Raw genomic sequence first — 16,777 nt, 5'->3', positions numbered from 1 at the left:
TTTCAAGTGCTCAATTATCACCTGGACTGGTGGCCACTGTGTTGGGCAGTGCAGGTGCAACACAGGTCTCTCACAGCAGAAGGCTCCACTGAACAGTGCAGGTTTGGAAGGTTAGGCTGAACCACACCACACACATCCTATTCACTCTGCGATCTGGGGGTATATTTTAGTTTTGCTATCAAATTATTATTATTGTATTAACTTGATTTTACTTTGCTAATCCATTGCTTATAAATTCCTAGTGTTAGAGTAGGTAGCTAAGCAGGCATGAGCAGGGCAGGAGAGGGCCCCCCTCCCCCAGGAATGTCATGTGACTGTCAAGTAATGGTCAGGCAATTGTTAAGCTGTCTCTGTAAAATAACTGGTTGCAGCCAGAGCCAGAGAAAGAGTCTCCCAATAGATAGAAAACATCTGTAGCGGGTAATCAGCAGCTTCCTAAGATCTCAGGAGTTGGGCGAGTGGGCTCAAGCATGCACATTAAGAGGCAAAATGGCAGAGTTTAACCGGTATATGACCTTCCTCTAGAAACGACTGATAAGGGAAAAATACCTCAAGTGAGCATGCATACACCTCCAGTAGACACACTGAGCATGCAGCCCCTCCCAAGTGCTGGCAAGCCACCACGCCTGCAGACAGCCTGCTCCAAGGAAAGAGTCAGAGGAGAAGAAACACAAACCCTGGAAACCATGCCAATGTATAAAACCTCAAGTCAAGGGCCCGACGGGGCACTTGGATCTCTCAGGTCACCTGCTTGGCTCTCTTCCAAGTATACTTTACTTCCATTTGTTCCTGCTCTAAAACTTTTTAATAAACCTTCACTCCTGCTCTAAAACTTGCCTCAGTTTCCCCCTCTGCCTTAAACCTACCTCTGCCCCTTGACCAAATTCTTTCCTCCAAGGAGGCAAGACTCGAGTTGCTGCAGACCCGTATGGATTTGCTGCTGCTAACATACTTTGGTGCCACGTGACTCAGACACATTCTCTAGTGGTAAGACACTTCTATAACTCACCTTCTTCTGCTGGAGGTAGTCAAACCCTGTATCCGGTTTCCTTCTCCTGCTCTCCTGCCTATAGAAAAACTGTTCCTCCAGAACAATTCCTCCCAACTATAGTGGCTTTGCTCCTGCCAGTTGATCTCTCAGCTCATCCTAGTGGCTTGCAGGGGTACAGGTCTGCTGGTTATGTTGCCCAGGCTGGCCTCAAACTCCTGGGCTTCAAATGATCCTTTCATCTTAGCCTCCTGAGTACTGGGACTATAGGTGCCCACTGCCATGCCTGGCTGGTTAGGTTACTTTTCTGTGGATCACAGCCCATCATTCACCAATGCCTTGCCAACAGCAGTAAATGTCTCATCCCTGGATCCTGGAACTGATAACTTAACAGCTCTGCCAGGTCTTCAGGTAAGGAGAGCAGGCCAACAGTCTGACTTCCAAGATAAATCTGCAGCAGGTATGTCTGCCACTTCCCTTTTACTCTTCCCTCAATTTTATTTAGAAAAGGTTTAGGTATTTCTGGGGAAATCTAAGACATATATGATTGGGTTCTCACCCTTAGCAAGTTTAAAGTTTTGTTTCAAATAAAAGTAATGCCCTTAAAACAATTAACACTACAAATTGCCAGATAGTAAAAGGCGCTTTGTACAGCGATTAAAATAAAATTTTATCCCCAAACCTGCGAGTGGCTCAGCCCCTCAAATATAGGTGCAAGTCTTTTGTACTATAGAGAAGTTTCTATTAAAGAATGGCCATGATAAACAAGCCATGCTTTCTCAAATACACATATCCCCATATTGACACGTACACACAGCCATGGAGGGCCCCAGATGCTGGTTTGTTTGTCCTCATGGAGTAGAAAGGCTTGCTGAGAAGAGCACGGCCAAGGGTGCTTGACAAGGCTCAGGCCATTCTAACACTGCCCTGTGGACCTGTCTTGAATGGCATGGTTGGCTCGTCCCTGGGTAAAACTCAGCTCTCAAAGCTGAAAGATTCCTAAATGTCAGGCAGGGTTACTTTAAATTGCCACCCTGCCTTGAAAGGTCTCTTTCAGGAAGACAGGTGCATATTTGGCTCAGTCTGTTCTATTCATTTGTCTACCATTCCCTACATCCATCTGTCCATCGGTGTGTAGTCTATGTGGCCTCATGGTTCATGCCCATAAGGAACACCTCACTCATTTGTACCAGTTTGGTAGAAAGGACAGTCTGAACGAATTCATTCAAAAAAATGCCTGCACACCTATTAGAGCTCTTCAGATCTTTTTCCGGGCCCCCTGGCATAGCTCCATACTCAGAGCAGGGCAGGAAGCACTGGCTTTGCAGCCTGACAGTCCTGGGTGACTGCTGGGGATGTGTGTTCTTGGGCAAGTGGGTTAATCTCTCTAGTCTTCAGTTTGCCTATCTGTAAGTGACTAGGATTAGATGGCTGTACATAGAAGCATCCAGCATAGGGCCAGGCTTGCGGTAGAACTGAGTGTTAGTCTCTGGATCCTGAGGTTGCTCCTGGTCCGTGCTCCCAAAGCTTGACATTTGCCCTTAGGAAGAGCCACATGAGGTTTGCCTAGGAGGTGGGAGAGAGCAAAAGCATTGGAGAGAAGCAACCTGAATGGTAGTGCAGAGCCAGAGAAGGGAGGCCAGGCACCTCCACAAGAGGGCAGCTGCTTCTGGGAAAGCAGACATCGGAGTACATGCCTCTCCCTAGTACCCTCTCCACGAGGAGGCACTGGGGCATGTGACCCAGGCTGACATGCCTCTAATTCCTGCCTTCCAGCGTTATTTCCCAGAAGGGTCAGTAATGTTAGATCATGGAGACTGACAACTAGAACTGTACTGAGATCAAAGTAGTCAACATCTGGGGAATTCCAAGAGTAGAGGGTAGCCCAAGGAAACCAGATGATTCCAGCCAGGCTAGGCAGGGTGGGTGGGCACTGCTTGCTGAGGTGCCTGAGTGGTGTGGGCTTAGGAGGGAGTGCTGCACCAGGCCCTCTGGCAGACTCATCCTCATCCTGTTGATTGGTCTGGTAATGACAGAGACCTGAGTGTGTATCTTCGATTTGCCAGTTTCTAGTTGTGTGCACTGAGGGCTGTTATTTTGGCTATGGTCCTCAGTGTTCTCATCTATAAAGGAAGGATAATATCGACTGCAGGGCTGCTATGGGGCTTAACAGCTATCACATATGCTGGAGCTGCATGTGCACACAGAACCCAGCCCATGCCATGGACTTAGCATTGGCCCAGACCCCAACTGTTCCAAAAAGATGTCTGACTAGCGAATGAAGTAATTTTAAGGTACAAATGCCACCATCTTTGGTGGATGGCCAGAGCCAAACCTCCTTATTGTTCCCCTTTAGTTTGTGAATAAAGCCCTGTCAGGCCCTGACAGAAGAATCAGCCCCAAAGCAGAATGAAGGAGGTGTGGGGTATCAGAGTAACCCACCCATCTCTGACCCACGCACTACACAGGGGCGGGTTGGTCATATGGATTCTGATCTGAAGGATGGGAGTAGGGGGTGGGTCTTTTATAGTAACCAGCTGAGGGCTCTTAAAAAATGTTCAGCGGAAACGAACCACATCACAAAAGTAGAGGCAGACCTTGCTTCACGACAAGCTCATCTGTGGAACAAACCGGCAAAGCACCTCTGCTGGTGAGTCATTTGTCTTACTCTTTACATTGAAAAGAAGACAGGGAGGACTAACCCCAGGTATTGTTGGTATTCTCTGATTCCTGTCTGTAGTAGGGCACAGTGCACAATGCCAGGCTATGGAGCTCAGGGGCTCTTAGTTCAAATTACATCACTGCCATTTGCTACTGTGTGGGTTAAACTGGAGAAACATGAAAACTACTGAACATGTTTCCAGGCACACAGTTAGTGCTTGTAGACTGACCGTACTGCTAGTAATGGCATAGTCAGACCCACCCAGGGAGATAAGGAGGATCTAGTTATTGTCTATATTTGCTCAATGGATAATCTGTTTTCATTTCTTTTGCATAAGACAGGCTGTTTTCTCAGATTATCATTTATGTTATTTTTTCAATATAAATCAATATGCTACTGTAGAAACTTTGAAAACTATTTTTAAAAAAGGAAGAAATAAGTCACCCATAATTCCACCAGCTGGAGGCCAACTGTTAATAAAATGTGATCATTTTTTCCAAGTTTCTAAAAGTATGGTCAGTCAAAAATCACGTAGTTTATCATGAACTCTTAAATGAAGGCCCACATAATACATGGCAGAGGGATTCAAGGGGTTCATGGACTCCCAGAATTGCAGGGGTATTTGTGTGTGTGTGTGTGTGTGTGTGTGTGTATACATTATTTCTGAGAAAAGATCTGCAGTTTTTAGGAGATTCTCAAAGGAGTTTATGGTCAAAAAAGTTTATGAATCACAATTAATTTTATATCCTTTTGACATCTATTTGTTGTAATAGTAATAGCTAATACTTATTTTGCATACTTACTTTGTTTACACTGTTCTTAGCAATTTAACTAAGAGTACTGCATTTTCCAAAATCAGTAAAAATACTTCCTAAACATTTAAGTCATATTCTATTTTATGTTTGAGTTATAATTTGCTTCATCATTATCAGACTTTTACACTATTTCCAAAGTTGTAGTTTTTTTTTAATTTTCAGAAAACAAAATAGGATTTTGATTATAGAAGATAAATGTTTTTAGTTCGCCTAGAAGGAGAAGTAATTTTAAATACTCTATTTGCACAGCACTGTCCAGGCCCAACCTGTTTACCAATTATTATACATCAAAGTTTACCAATTATTACACATGAATTTGCACAGGTCCTTTGATGAAATGTGTAATGGCAGCATAAGGGACCAGTAAAAGCTGGAACAGGAGGATACCAAAAAAAGGCAAGAGCGAGTCAAGCAATAATGGGGAGCTGGACACTACTCTTAAGAGCAAAGTCACCTGTTTCATATTTTAAATGACGAAAAAATATGTTTTTGCCCCTGTGAGTCAATGACACAAACGCATCATCTGACCTACTTAATATAGTGCCCCAGAGAGCTTGTTGGGGGCAGAATGTCTACTGGCTGACCTATCACCCTTAGAGATCTAACAATTGTGGTGTAAGGGCAAGGATTGTTATTAAGCAGTCTTAGCCCAAAGGCAGCATCCTTCCTTGCTAGAGAGAAAGGGCACTTTGGCCCCTGGAAAGACAGAGGCAAGCAGCAGCATTGGAGACACTGCTCCCATTCAGGACTCAACATCAGGGACAGAAGTGTTTTTGAGTGGATTAGGAAAGGTAACCTCATTGCTTATATGCCCTTGTCTGGTCAGGCAATATTTTGACTTTGCTGGCAGAGATTCTGTCCAAACACCTGCTCTTCTTCATACATCTTCTTGAGGTGCTGGCCAGACATAGTTCTAGGTCACTGGAAACGAGCTGCTGCATGTTGAGTATCTGCAGGTCAGTAGCAAGGGCAGGCTTCGCACCCATGGGCTGATGTTGCTGCAGCGGCCCCTGCTCCCACACCATAGGTTACATGATCCCTTGTCCTGTCTGTGGTCTTTGGCAGGGTCACAGGGCAGAGGGAAGGGTCAGAGAGAAGTGACATCATGAAGGGCTGGTGCCCTGGGTAAGAAAGATAGCCCATCTGGCACCCCATTTCAATTGGGTCTTCTGCTTGTTAAATGAGGCCCCTAAGTCCTAACCTGCCAATCACAGGAGCTAAGGCAAGGTTCTGCTTTGGGGAAATCTACCTTTTAAGAGACTTCTTGCTCAGAAGTCTTCAGGAAATGAGACTCTGATGGTGGAATGCCATAAACTGTGTTAGATGATGAAGGGGAAAGTTTAGTTGGGAAGTGAGAACCACCCAGTGCTTTATCCATGAAGCCAGCTCAGCCAAAGTGTTGGGCAGCTGTGGGCTTTTCTATCCCTTGTTTCCCCATTAATAGCCTTTGAAAATCTATGCAATTGAGGGGAAGTAAAGGCAGGAAGGACTACCTACCCAGGAAGAGCAGTCTTGCCATCCCCAAACACCTGTGGTCTCCAGGAGTCTCCTTGATAGGAGAGCCCCCTGGTAGGGACACTTGCTTTAGCTTTCACAATTTATTAGGAAATGGGGCTCAGGATGGGTGGGCAACTGTGGCGAGGCAGGGGGAGATGAAAACAGGCATGTCCCATTGATGAGCTCAGATTATCAGTGGGCTCATCCACTGACACCCAGATTATCAGCGGGCTCAACCATCCATTATCAGTGTTGCTCTTCCAAAGAGCACTGTGCCCACCTGGCAGCAAAGCGACTTTTGCTTTCAAAATAATTGAGCACAGGATTTTATGGAATGTGCTTAGGGGTCAGTTATGAGTTGTCTCCCACATGGGTGAGATCCTGAGAATTTTCAGGCTAATGGAGAGTCCTCGTCCTGTCTGAGCAATTTCCCCTCAGAATTGATTATCTTCAATATACTGGACTGTGCTGTTTCTACACAGCCTTGTGGGTGGGTTTAGGAGATGACTATTTGCCCCCTAAATGTGGTCAATGGGACAGCAGGAAGACAGAGAATGCCGTCCTCAGCCCAAATATAATTCCTGGGTTCTGACTCACAGGTGTTCATCAGAACAGACACCATGGCAGAGTATGATCACTATGAAGATGATGAGTTCTTCAACAGTTTCAATGACAGCAGCCAGAAGGAGCATCAAGACTTCCTGCAGTTCAGCAAGGTCTTTCTGCCCTGCATGTACCTAGTGGTGTTTGTCTGTGGCCTGGTGGGGAACTCCCTGGTGCTGGTCATATCCATCTTCTACCATAAGCTGCAGAGCCTGACGGACGTGTTCCTGGTGAACCTACCCCTGGCTGACCTGGTGTTTGTCTGCACTCTGCCCTTCTGGGCCTATGCAGGCATCCATGAATGGATCTTTGGCCAGGTCATGTGCAAGACCTTACTGGGCGTCTACACTATTAACTTCTACACATCCATGCTCATCCTCACCTGCATCACTGTGGATCGTTTCATTGTAGTGGTTAAGGCCACCAAGGCCTACAACCAGCAAGCCAAGAGGATGACTTGGGGCAAGGTCATCTGCTTGCTCATCTGGGTGATATCCCTGCTGGTTTCCTTGCCCCAAATTATCTATGGCAATGTCTTTAATCTGGACAAGCTCATATGTCGTTATCATGATGAGGAGATTTCCACTGTGGTTCTTGCCACTCAGATGACACTGGGGTTCTTCTTGCCACTGCTCGCCATGATTGTCTGCTATTCAGTCATAATCAAAACACTGCTTCATGCTGGAGGCTTCCAGAAGCACAGATCTCTAAAGATCATCTTCCTTGTGATGGCTGTGTTCCTGCTGACCCAGACACCCTTCAACCTCGTGAAGCTCATCCGCAGCACACACTGGGAGTACTATGCCATGACCAGCTTTCACTACACCATCATAGTGACAGAGGCCATCGCATACCTGAGGGCCTGCCTTAACCCTGTGCTCTATGCCTTTGTCAGCCTGAAGTTTCGAAAGAACTTCTGGAAACTTGTGAAGGACATTGGCTGTCTCCCTTACCTTGGGGTCTCACATCAATGGAAATCTTCTGAGGACAATTCCAAGACTTTTTCTGCCTCCCACAATGTGGAGGCCACCAGCATGTTCCAGCTATAGGCCTTGCCAGCATTTCGAGAAGCTGCTCTGGAATTTGCAAGGCATGGTTGTGTCCTCTTGATGTGGTGAGGCAGGCTTTGTTTATAGTTTGCGCATTCTCATGGAGAAGTTATCAGACACTCTGACTGGTTTGGAATGCTTCTTCTCAGGCATGAACATGTACTGTTCTCTTCTTGAACACTCATGCCGAAAGCCCAAGTAGGGGGTCTAAAATTTTTAAGGACTTTCCTTCCTCCATCTCCAAGAATGCTGAAATCAAGGGGGATGACATGTGACTTCTATGATCTCAGGTTCTCCTTGACTGGGGCTGATGGTTGAAGAGGTGAGCACAGCCAACAAAGCTGTTAGTGGTAGGTAGCACGCTGGGTGCCCAAGCTCAGAAGGCTCTTCTGACTACTGGGCAAACAGTGGAGATCAGAGCAGCTGTGAAAACAAATGCTGGCACCACCAGGCACCTAACAGAAATGAGATCAGGCTCTGCTTCACCTTGGGGCTTGACTTTTGTATAGGTAGATGTTCAGATTGCTTTGATTAATCCAGAATAACTAGCACCAGGGACTATGAATGGGCAAAATCAAATTAGAATAGGCTGAGAATTCCAGTGGTCCACGGAATGCTTGAAAAATGTGCAAAACAGCATTTAAGACTGTAATGAATCTAAGCAGCATTTCTGAAGTGGACTCTTCTTTGGTGGCTTTTCTCATTTAAAAAAGAAATTTTCCAATGTCTGCCATATAAACATATGTAAATGTATATACACACACATACACATATGCTATATATTACTAGCATATGAGTTTCATAGCTAAGAAATAAAACTTTTAAAGTCTCCAAACAACTTTTATGCTTTGGTGTATTCTATTTTAATGTGGTGTGCCTGGAATATACTTTTTTGGAATATACAAAAAAGTTACTTTTGGGCTCAGAGCACGGAAAATAAATTGTAAACTTTCAGGGCTGTGCTCTGTCATGGAAATGGAATATACCAGTGATAACGACCCTGCTCTTTCACTGTGGTTTCTAACCTCCTGTCTAAAGTGTGGGGCACATTTGTTTAACTTCTAGAATGTGGTCACAGGATGAGGCATAGTTTTAAATGTCAGATTTTATGCATGTTTATTAAATCCTGGTAGTCTGTTCAATAGGCTTAAAGATGTTTTTTGGGCTTATGTATCCCCAAATCACTCACCAAATACGGAGAACCAACTGACAACAGCTAATTGGAATGCACAGAGAGGCAGGCCAGAACTGACTTAACAGTGTGGTTTTGGGGGCTGAATAGACCAGAGCTGAATCCCTGCCACTCACCAGTTTGTAAGACCTTGGGCGAAACTCAGCCTCCGAGCACGTGTTTCCTTTCTTTTTGGTGAAACACGGATCATAACAGCACCACCTCTACGGGTTGGTGTGAATACCTGAGACACTGCATGTAAAACATCTGGCACAGTTTGCATTTGGGGAGAAAAGGTCCAAAAAATAGCAGTAGTTATTATTTCTTACAAGAACTGGTGACACAAAATGGAAGCCCTCCACGTCAGCCCTGTGGGTTAGCGAGGCAAGGGAGGGTTTATATTGTGCCTTCCAGGTGTGTGGTATACCATGTGCACCTGGTACAGCTGAGCACAGGCTGGGCCTTTCAGAGCCCACATGATCCTCCTACTGTTTCATAAGCATGCCTAAACGCATCTACAAGCAGAGTTTTACTGTACTCAGGTCACATGGACCTCCAAGTGCTTCCTTCAACTACAAAATCTGCCCTTTTAGGGTGACAAGGCAACATTTATCTTTTAAGTGGCTTTCAAAGAGAGTTTCTGTCATTCCCCCTTTGTGCATTCATGTTAACATGGAACACTTCTGACAGAGGGGGCACCAGTTCCTGGTTTCCCTGACAGTGTCCTGGCCCAAGGGACAGTGGCAGAAGTAGAGTCAGGAGACGGGGCCCGGCAGCATCTCCACGAGTCCCCATGGAGAGATGCAGCAAGGTGTGATGAGAATGCAGGCTCTGGGCTCACTCTGACAGTGTTCAGTGTTCAGTCACAGCTCCACCACTGTGTACCCCTGTGCAGGTGATGCAGCACCCCTGACCCAAGCCCTGGTTCACCACCTATGCCATTGGCTCATGGTGGCCTTCCCTCCTGGGGTGCTTGTGAGCACCATGCTTGGGCCTGCCTGGCCACAGCAACAGAAAAGCAGCCACCTGGGACCGTGGGACTTTCCCTGTCCAGGTGCCCGCCCCCTCCCAGGGTCCCTGCACTGGCCTTTTGTAGCTTAGGAAAGCCCTGCCTGCCTGGCCCCAGGAACAGCACAGCAGCAAAATCTTTCTTTGCCTTCCCTGCCTCCTCAGCCACTAATTGATCCTATGCCTCTGGGCCCTTACCTGCCACTCTTTGGAGTAGATGTCAGTTTTCCAACCCCTTCCCCTGGGTAGGGGAATAAACGCTGGCACAGCACGTGCAGATTACAGAAGGCCTTCGTGTCTTGATTTCACTCCATCCACACCACAGCCCAGGAAGCAGAAGATGCTGTTGGTACAGGCTCCATTCCACAGAGGAGACTGAGGTCATGTGCAGGGCAGAGCCAGTTCCCAAACTCAGCCTACCCTTCTCCCTTCCACTTGGCTCTCCCCTCCGCTCGTCCACACCAGCACATGGTGTTGGAGGCCTGGTGGGAGGGGATCAGGCTGGGTGTGGGCTCTGCTTGAGTACACACTGCCTTGGTGTGGCCTCAGGGTTGGAGGGTAAAGGATGTGCTCTTTCCCTATTTCCCTACCAAGTTCCCAACACCTGGGGGTGGCTGTAGTACTTATGGGCTCCAACCCCTTTAGAGATATGGCAGAGGCCACTAATGGCCACATCATCTGAGATGTGGGGAACACAAGATGACACTGACTCTAGGGGCTACCTAGAGCTAGGGGCCCAGGTGTCCTCCGTGGGTGTTCTGGACTGAGGAGATGGTGCCACAGAAGAGAAAAGCCTGGAGCTACCCCTACTGGAGGGGTGGAGGCAAAACAAAGAGGATGGGGACCAGGAGTGGTCAGGGCAGTCACTCTGGCCTCCTCCTCCAACGGGCTCTCAAAGCAGCACCCCCTTCCAGCTGCCCAGTCCCTGTCGGTCCCTGGTAACTAATGCCATTTTGTAGGAGGCCTGGCACTATCATCCCCATTTTCAGATGAGAAAACTAGTTCAGACAGATTAATGCCTGCCAAAGCTCATACAACAGAGCTAGGACTACAACTTCACTAAACAGCCTTTCTTTGCCCAGAAATGTTGGCTCCAGGAAGGTTTCCTGCCACTGACAAGCCACAGGGTACCTGTCACCTCTGTATTCAGCTGAAGGCAGAGATCTTGGGGAAGCCCACGTGCAAGGTGGCTTTGTAACCTTAACCATTCACCATATCCTGTTCTCATTTTGTTTCTGAGATAGCAAGCGTCAAATCTCCCGGTGGGTGACAAATCTACCACAGCTCCCCTAAACACTCTGACCATGAAGCGCCTGTTCTGAAGCAATTACTGGCAAAGACGCTCTGAGGGTTCAGGGATTGTTTCTGTGCGAGAGTTTAAGCTCACTTAGGGTCATCTGGGTATCTGAAGGATCTTCCTTGGAGGAGACCCCTGGGCTGCGCAGTGCAAGGTACTGAGGCGGTAGTGGTAGCATGCACAGCTCAGCCCCTGATGACACAACATCAGGAAAGCAACATACCTCCATGAAAGTCTTCCCAGGCTTTAGGCACTGGACTGGGCTCAGTGCTCCACACACAGTTCTCATGCAATCTTCCTAACACCCCTAGGGTGAGTCTTTTCGGTAGAGGGGAGGAAACTGAGTTCGTGGGCTGCACTGCCTAGAGCCATGGAGCCTGGAGGTGGCAGACCAGGCATGTTTGGTTCTAAAGTTCGAGTTCTTCACCACCATACTGTCTGTTCATCTGGTAGCTAGAGGGGGAGGCCGGGCCTCAAGGAGGCCATGACTGGGCAGAGGCTGAGCAAATGCTGAGGGAGCCACAGCCCAGTGCCCCTGCCAGCCCTTACCCCACAGGCCTGGTTCACCAGCTGACAAAAGCTTGGTTTCCTTCTGTGCTTCAGTCCAGAGAACTGCTGGACACCTGGTCAGGGAGATGGTGGAGGGTGAGCCCGAGTGACTGAAAAGGGGGTGTGCACGGGTGTGTCTGGAGGGCTACAACGAATACCATCTTTTCTCCAGAAGTCAGGAGCTGTGCTCCTGCTCTGCACAACCATTCTAGCTCTGAGCCATGCACAGGGACCACTGGGAGGTTGCTTAGGGGGTCCCAGCATCAGGCCACATCTCCCTGGCAGGCTGGACTTTGGGACCCCTTTCTGACCCACCTCTGCCAGGAAGAGGGGCAAGGCAAACAACTTCCTTAGCCCCAAAACTGTGTATGTGTGCAAAAGAGCGAACATGAAGGCAGGGGAGATGGGCAAAATGGGGACACGGGATGGAAAGAAGAGAGCTGAACTCTTCCAAATGAATCTTAAGCCAGCGGATTGGAGGGAGGAGTCCAAAGCCTAGTTCTGGCACCTCCAACAACAGAAGTTATCCAGCCTACTGAGGCTTCAGCTTCTTTGCCTATAAAATGAGATAATTCCCACTCCCTGATGGGCTGCACAGGGACTAGTGAGGTCACGTGTAAGACCAGCTGGTGCAAGGAAGGCGCTCAACAGCATCACTCTCAACAACACTACTTCCAAGTGGCAAGATATTCCTCACGAATTCGGACTTAGTGTTTAATCTCTCCCGGATCCCTTCTTACCTTGGATTTGCTTATTTTTTCCCGAAGTTTCTTGCCAGGAATGCTTACACAAATCTAGGGCTCTAGATCTCCCACACTTTCTCAGACTCTTGGTGTTTTCGGTTTAGGTCTTAAAACTTAGGAAGAAAAAGAATGTAGGAAAAAGCTTCCAGAAATGCTTGGGTTTATCTCTAGCTAATGCACACAAAAAAGTATCTGACAATGCAGCCTTTAACTGACTGGGAAGGGTGGGTCTTCACCCAAACAGAAGTGCAGGGATTACAGGTTCCCATCAGTTAGTCCCACATCCTCCTTGGTGGCCGTGGACCAGAACACTGGCAGTTTCCTTTCCCTGGAACAGTTCCTGATTTCCCAAGACCAAAACCACACATATTTGTCAGCAGTCAGAATGCCTTCTGTTTTTGTTCCTACTGGGCAGGGGAAGGTGAGGGGTGAGGAGAGAGAGAGCTGTAGGACAGTCACTTTCTCACTCAGGCTAGAGGAGGCAGCAAGACACTTTCAAGCCAGAATGTCCTCCCAGGCCCCCAGGTTCCTGGTCCTGCTCACTTTACCTCCTACCATCTACCCACTTGGCTTTCCAGGTGATGGAGGCAGAGTATGGCTTAGTGCTAATGGAACGGAACATGCCCCAGGGACCATTGAGACATGGGGGTTGGGAGAACGCTGCAGACTTGCATGGTCAGGGGTTGGAGGGGTGTCCCAGCAAGGAAAGGAAAAGCCCCAAGTCACAGAAGCGACAGTAGTAGAGATGATCTTGGGTCTGGTGAGTTTGGTGATCAGGCTGGCTTTATCCATGAAGCTATAACATGGTGAGTTCAGTCATTCTCTAGTCAGGGAACAGAGGGTTGTGGAGATGCACGTAAGCCCAAAGTCCCTTGCACTGGCAGCGTCATGAAGAGTAAAGACATGCAGCAGAAATCCTGAATGATCAATCTGACAGATCAGTCTTAGCCTTCCTCTGAATTCTGGGCAGATCTCAATGTGGAAGCAGAAGCATCATAGAATGTCCTTAACTAGAGGGAAAATGGGTCAAGAAACGTCTGGGACCTGGGACCCACATAAATTCTTTCTTGAGGTTCTGAACAGCCAGTGCTTTTTTGTAAACTGCTCTAAAGGCGGACAACAGGGGCTGAGAAACATCAAGCAAGGACCTCCTTTTCTTATGGGTCTCATGTCATAAACTCTTGACATGTTAATATGGTGGTACTTTATACAATTCATATTTTAAAAAACTGACCTTGTAAAACTCTCCTTGAAAACCTTGTTGAAAAATAGCTACACTAGAAAAATGAGAAGGCCAAGGGAGAATAAGTACTTAAGGATATCCTTGCCGTGGCTGCTTTGGCCCTCGGAAGCCTGCTCGCCTGTGTAAGCTGCAACACTCTTGCAGCAGTCAGGAAGGTTCAGTGGATCCAGGTCACTGATTAAAAGCAGCATAAAATACCAGTGCTAGGGCAAAGTGCAGGCTAGGTGAGTGGAAAGTCCCTTGGGTTCCACAGGGTATAGAGTAATAGGCCTGTCCATATTTTTCTTACTGTTAAAACTTTGAGACTTTGGGTGGGTTTATCTGCAGCTAAAGGGACCTCTGAGAGGACGCATCTATCAGAGACAATTGCAACTAAATCTGAGCTTCATTTCTCATGGCATCCTTACCAAATCTGGTTAGCGTTTCCAAACGATGAACTAAACTCACTGTGCTGGAGCCTCATGGATGAAGCCAATCCAATCACCAAACTCAAGACCCAAGACAGCCCCTACTCACTATTTCCTCTGTGACTTTGGGCCTTGCCTTCCCTTCCTGGAACACCTTCCTCTGAAGCAAGCTTAGCCAACCCATGGCCCATAGGCTGCATGCGCCCAGAACTTTGAATGTAGCCCAACAGAAATTCATAAACTTTCTTGAAACGATATGAAATTTTTTCTGGGGGGAGGGCGATATTTTTTTAAGCTCATTAGCTATCGTTAGTGTTAGTTTATTTTATGTGTGGCCCAAGACAATTCTTCTTCCAGTGTGGCCCAGGGAAGACAAAAGAATGGACACCCCTGCTCTGATGCGTTTCCTGACAGTATTAGCCTGCAGTGTTCTCCCAACCCCTACACTCCTGTGGTCCCTAGGGCATGCTTCATTCCATTGGCACTAAGCCACACTCTACCTTCATCACTCGGCAAGCCAGGTGGGTAGGTGGTAAGGTGAGCAAGACCAGGAGCACAGGGCCTGAGAGCAAGGCTTTTAAAGAGCAGCATGTTGCTCTGAGCAACTGCCAAAGGTGGCCCAGCAAGGGTTGCTGTTATAGGCTGAATTGTCTCCCCATGCCCCAAATTATTCACATGCTGAAGCCCTAAGCACCTGTACCTCAGACTGTGACTGCATTTGGAGATGAGGCCTGTAGAGGAATGATTAAGTTAAGATGATGTTGTTAGGGTGGACCCTAATCCAATGGACCAGTGTCTATAAGAAGAGGAGACTGAGAGACATGGAGACACACCAGGGGCATGCAACAGGGACAGTCACATGAAGAGGCAGCAAGGGGGCAAATATTTGCAAGCCAAGGAGAAGAACCTTGCAGGAAACCAGCCCTGCCAGCACCTGACCTTGCAATTCCAGCCTCCAGAGCTGTGAGAAGGTAAATTTCTGTTATTTAAGCCACCCGGTCTGTGGTATTTTATACAGCACCCAAGCAAACTAATACAGTCGCTCAAGCCAAGAAAGACAGGCCTTAATGGTGATGCTGAAACCTGGGGCCACTGACATCTCCCAGGAGCTCTCTGCAAGGCTCAACACTGACCACTTTCTGAGCGCTTGATGCTCTTCAAGGCCATTGCAAGCACTGTTCTCAGGCACCTTCCCTTAGGCAAGGACAGTCCATCCTGCTTCCAGTGTCTCACTTTCCTCATCCTTTGATAAGAAAGCACAGGGGCCAGGCCTGTAATGAGCACTCAGGAAATGGGGGTGACCTCTACTCACTGTTCAGCCACATTTGGGTCAAGAGAATCAGTTTCAGTGGGTGTTTCAGGCAACGAGGAGCCAGACTCCTGTATCTGGCACAATTCTTCATCTGTGATGATATCAAACACAGCGTCGTCCGGTGGCCTGTAGTCTGTATTTGCTCCTGGGCAGCAGAGGCAGATCAGGAGAGAAGAGACACAATACACTGTTATGCACAGGCTGGGTAATGGCCTTTGGGAAAGTGAGAGAGTGCAGCTATGCAGAACAAGCTGCTGAGGCACAATTTAATTGGTCACTCAACTGACAGCTATTCTGTCCAGAGTTGAGAGAAATGGTTGGTTGCTGGGACATTCCAAAAAAGTAGAGGAAGGCTTACAGATGAAATGGAATGTACAACCTAAGAGACTTCTCAAAGTCAGGGGCTTAGAGAGGTTTCAACCTCTTGCATATTCTCTGAGGTCCCTTATTTAGAAGGAAAAATCTTATTAAGAAAGAACCTAATAACAGAAAACACACTTCTATGCCACTAAATCCTTGCTCCATAAGACACAGGCAGTACTTATTCATGTATTTTTGAAAGCAGGAGTCTGTCTGACCTGCATTTTCCCTTCATCCACTGATGTGTGGGAAAGAACCTCCAAGTGCTCAAGGACTTGCAGCAGGCACTGGGTTTCCAACCAGGGGCCTTGTGTCCGACTGTGCAAGCCACTTAGTAGGAAGGCCACTGTAGGAATGTTCCTGTACCAGTCATCTGCCCACAAACACTCTCCAGCACGTCATGGAAAAATGTGAGAGCAGGTTTGAGGCAAAAAGAAAAAAAGACCGGGTGCGGTGGCTCATGCCTGTAATCCTAGCACTTTGGGAGGCCGGGGCGGGTGGATCACTTGAGGCCAGGAGTTCAATACCAGCCTGGCCAACGTGGTGAAACCCTGTCTCTAATAAAAATACAAAAATTAGCCAGGTTTGGTGGCAGGCACCTGTAATCTCAGCTACTCGGAAAGCTGAGGCACGAGAATCACATGAACCCAGGAGGCAGAGGTTGCAGTGAGCAAAGATCATACCATTGCACTCCAGCCTGAGAAACAGAGCAAGACTCTGTCTCAAAAATAAATAAATAAATAAATAAATAAATAAATAAATAATAAATCAAAAATTTAAAATGAGCAGACAGGAAATGTCAAAAACCAAAACAAGTGACCTGAGCACTCTGTGGTCACTAATGAGTCGGGGCAAGCCCATGCAAAGTTCCTGGGGTGTTTAGCAAGAAAAATGGTTCATGTGAGCTTAAAGTTCCCAGCTGGACCTGCCACATGACCACTAAGACAGGCCCTGCTTTAGAAGTGAAGTTCTTCTTCTTATCTCAAGTCTGTATAATAGAGAGCTTGAGGCATAGGCTGAAAAAAGGGGCCAGGGATTGGTTTTTTTCGATAGACCCAGCCACCCTCCTGAAT

At 47.4% G+C, this 16,777-nt stretch overlaps 2 protein-coding genes across 5 annotated transcripts in view; one reads left to right on the top strand and one right to left on the bottom strand.

Moving 5' to 3' along the window:
• The window catches only part of FYCO1 (FYVE and coiled-coil domain containing 1), a 77,769-nt gene that overhangs the window by 21,979 nt on the left and 39,013 nt on the right, over positions 1–16,777 (bottom strand). For both annotated transcript variants that reach the window (XM_011981082.1, XM_011981081.1), the window contains exon 14: positions 15,345–15,489. In XM_011981082.1, coding sequence (XP_011836472.1) covers positions 15,345–15,489 — 145 coding nt within the window. The remainder of the gene's footprint in view (positions 1–15,344; positions 15,490–16,777) is intronic.
• CXCR6 (chemokine (C-X-C motif) receptor 6) lies at positions 1,028–8,449 on the top strand. 3 transcript variants are annotated; one of them, XM_011981078.1, is made up of 2 exons: positions 1,028–1,399; positions 6,562–8,449. In XM_011981078.1, exons 1-2 carry the CDS (start codon positions 1,271–1,273, stop codon positions 7,612–7,614), a joined length of 1,182 nt encoding a protein of 393 aa, XP_011836468.1. In that variant the 5' UTR covers positions 1,028–1,270; the 3' UTR covers positions 7,615–8,449. The 3 variants fall into 3 exon arrangements, with proteins under 3 accessions (XP_011836468.1, XP_011836469.1, XP_011836470.1); XM_011981079.1 differs by lacking the exon at positions 1,028–1,399 and adding an exon at positions 3,586–3,638; XM_011981080.1 differs by lacking the exon at positions 1,028–1,399 and adding an exon at positions 5,129–5,256.

This window comes from Mandrillus leucophaeus, unplaced genomic scaffold, assembly GCF_000951045.1.
Source record: "Mandrillus leucophaeus isolate KB7577 unplaced genomic scaffold, Mleu.le_1.0 Scaffold22, whole genome shotgun sequence".
Lineage (NCBI taxonomy): Eukaryota > Metazoa > Chordata > Mammalia > Primates > Cercopithecidae > Mandrillus > Mandrillus leucophaeus.
This window is presented reverse-complemented; position numbering and strand designations above follow the sequence as displayed.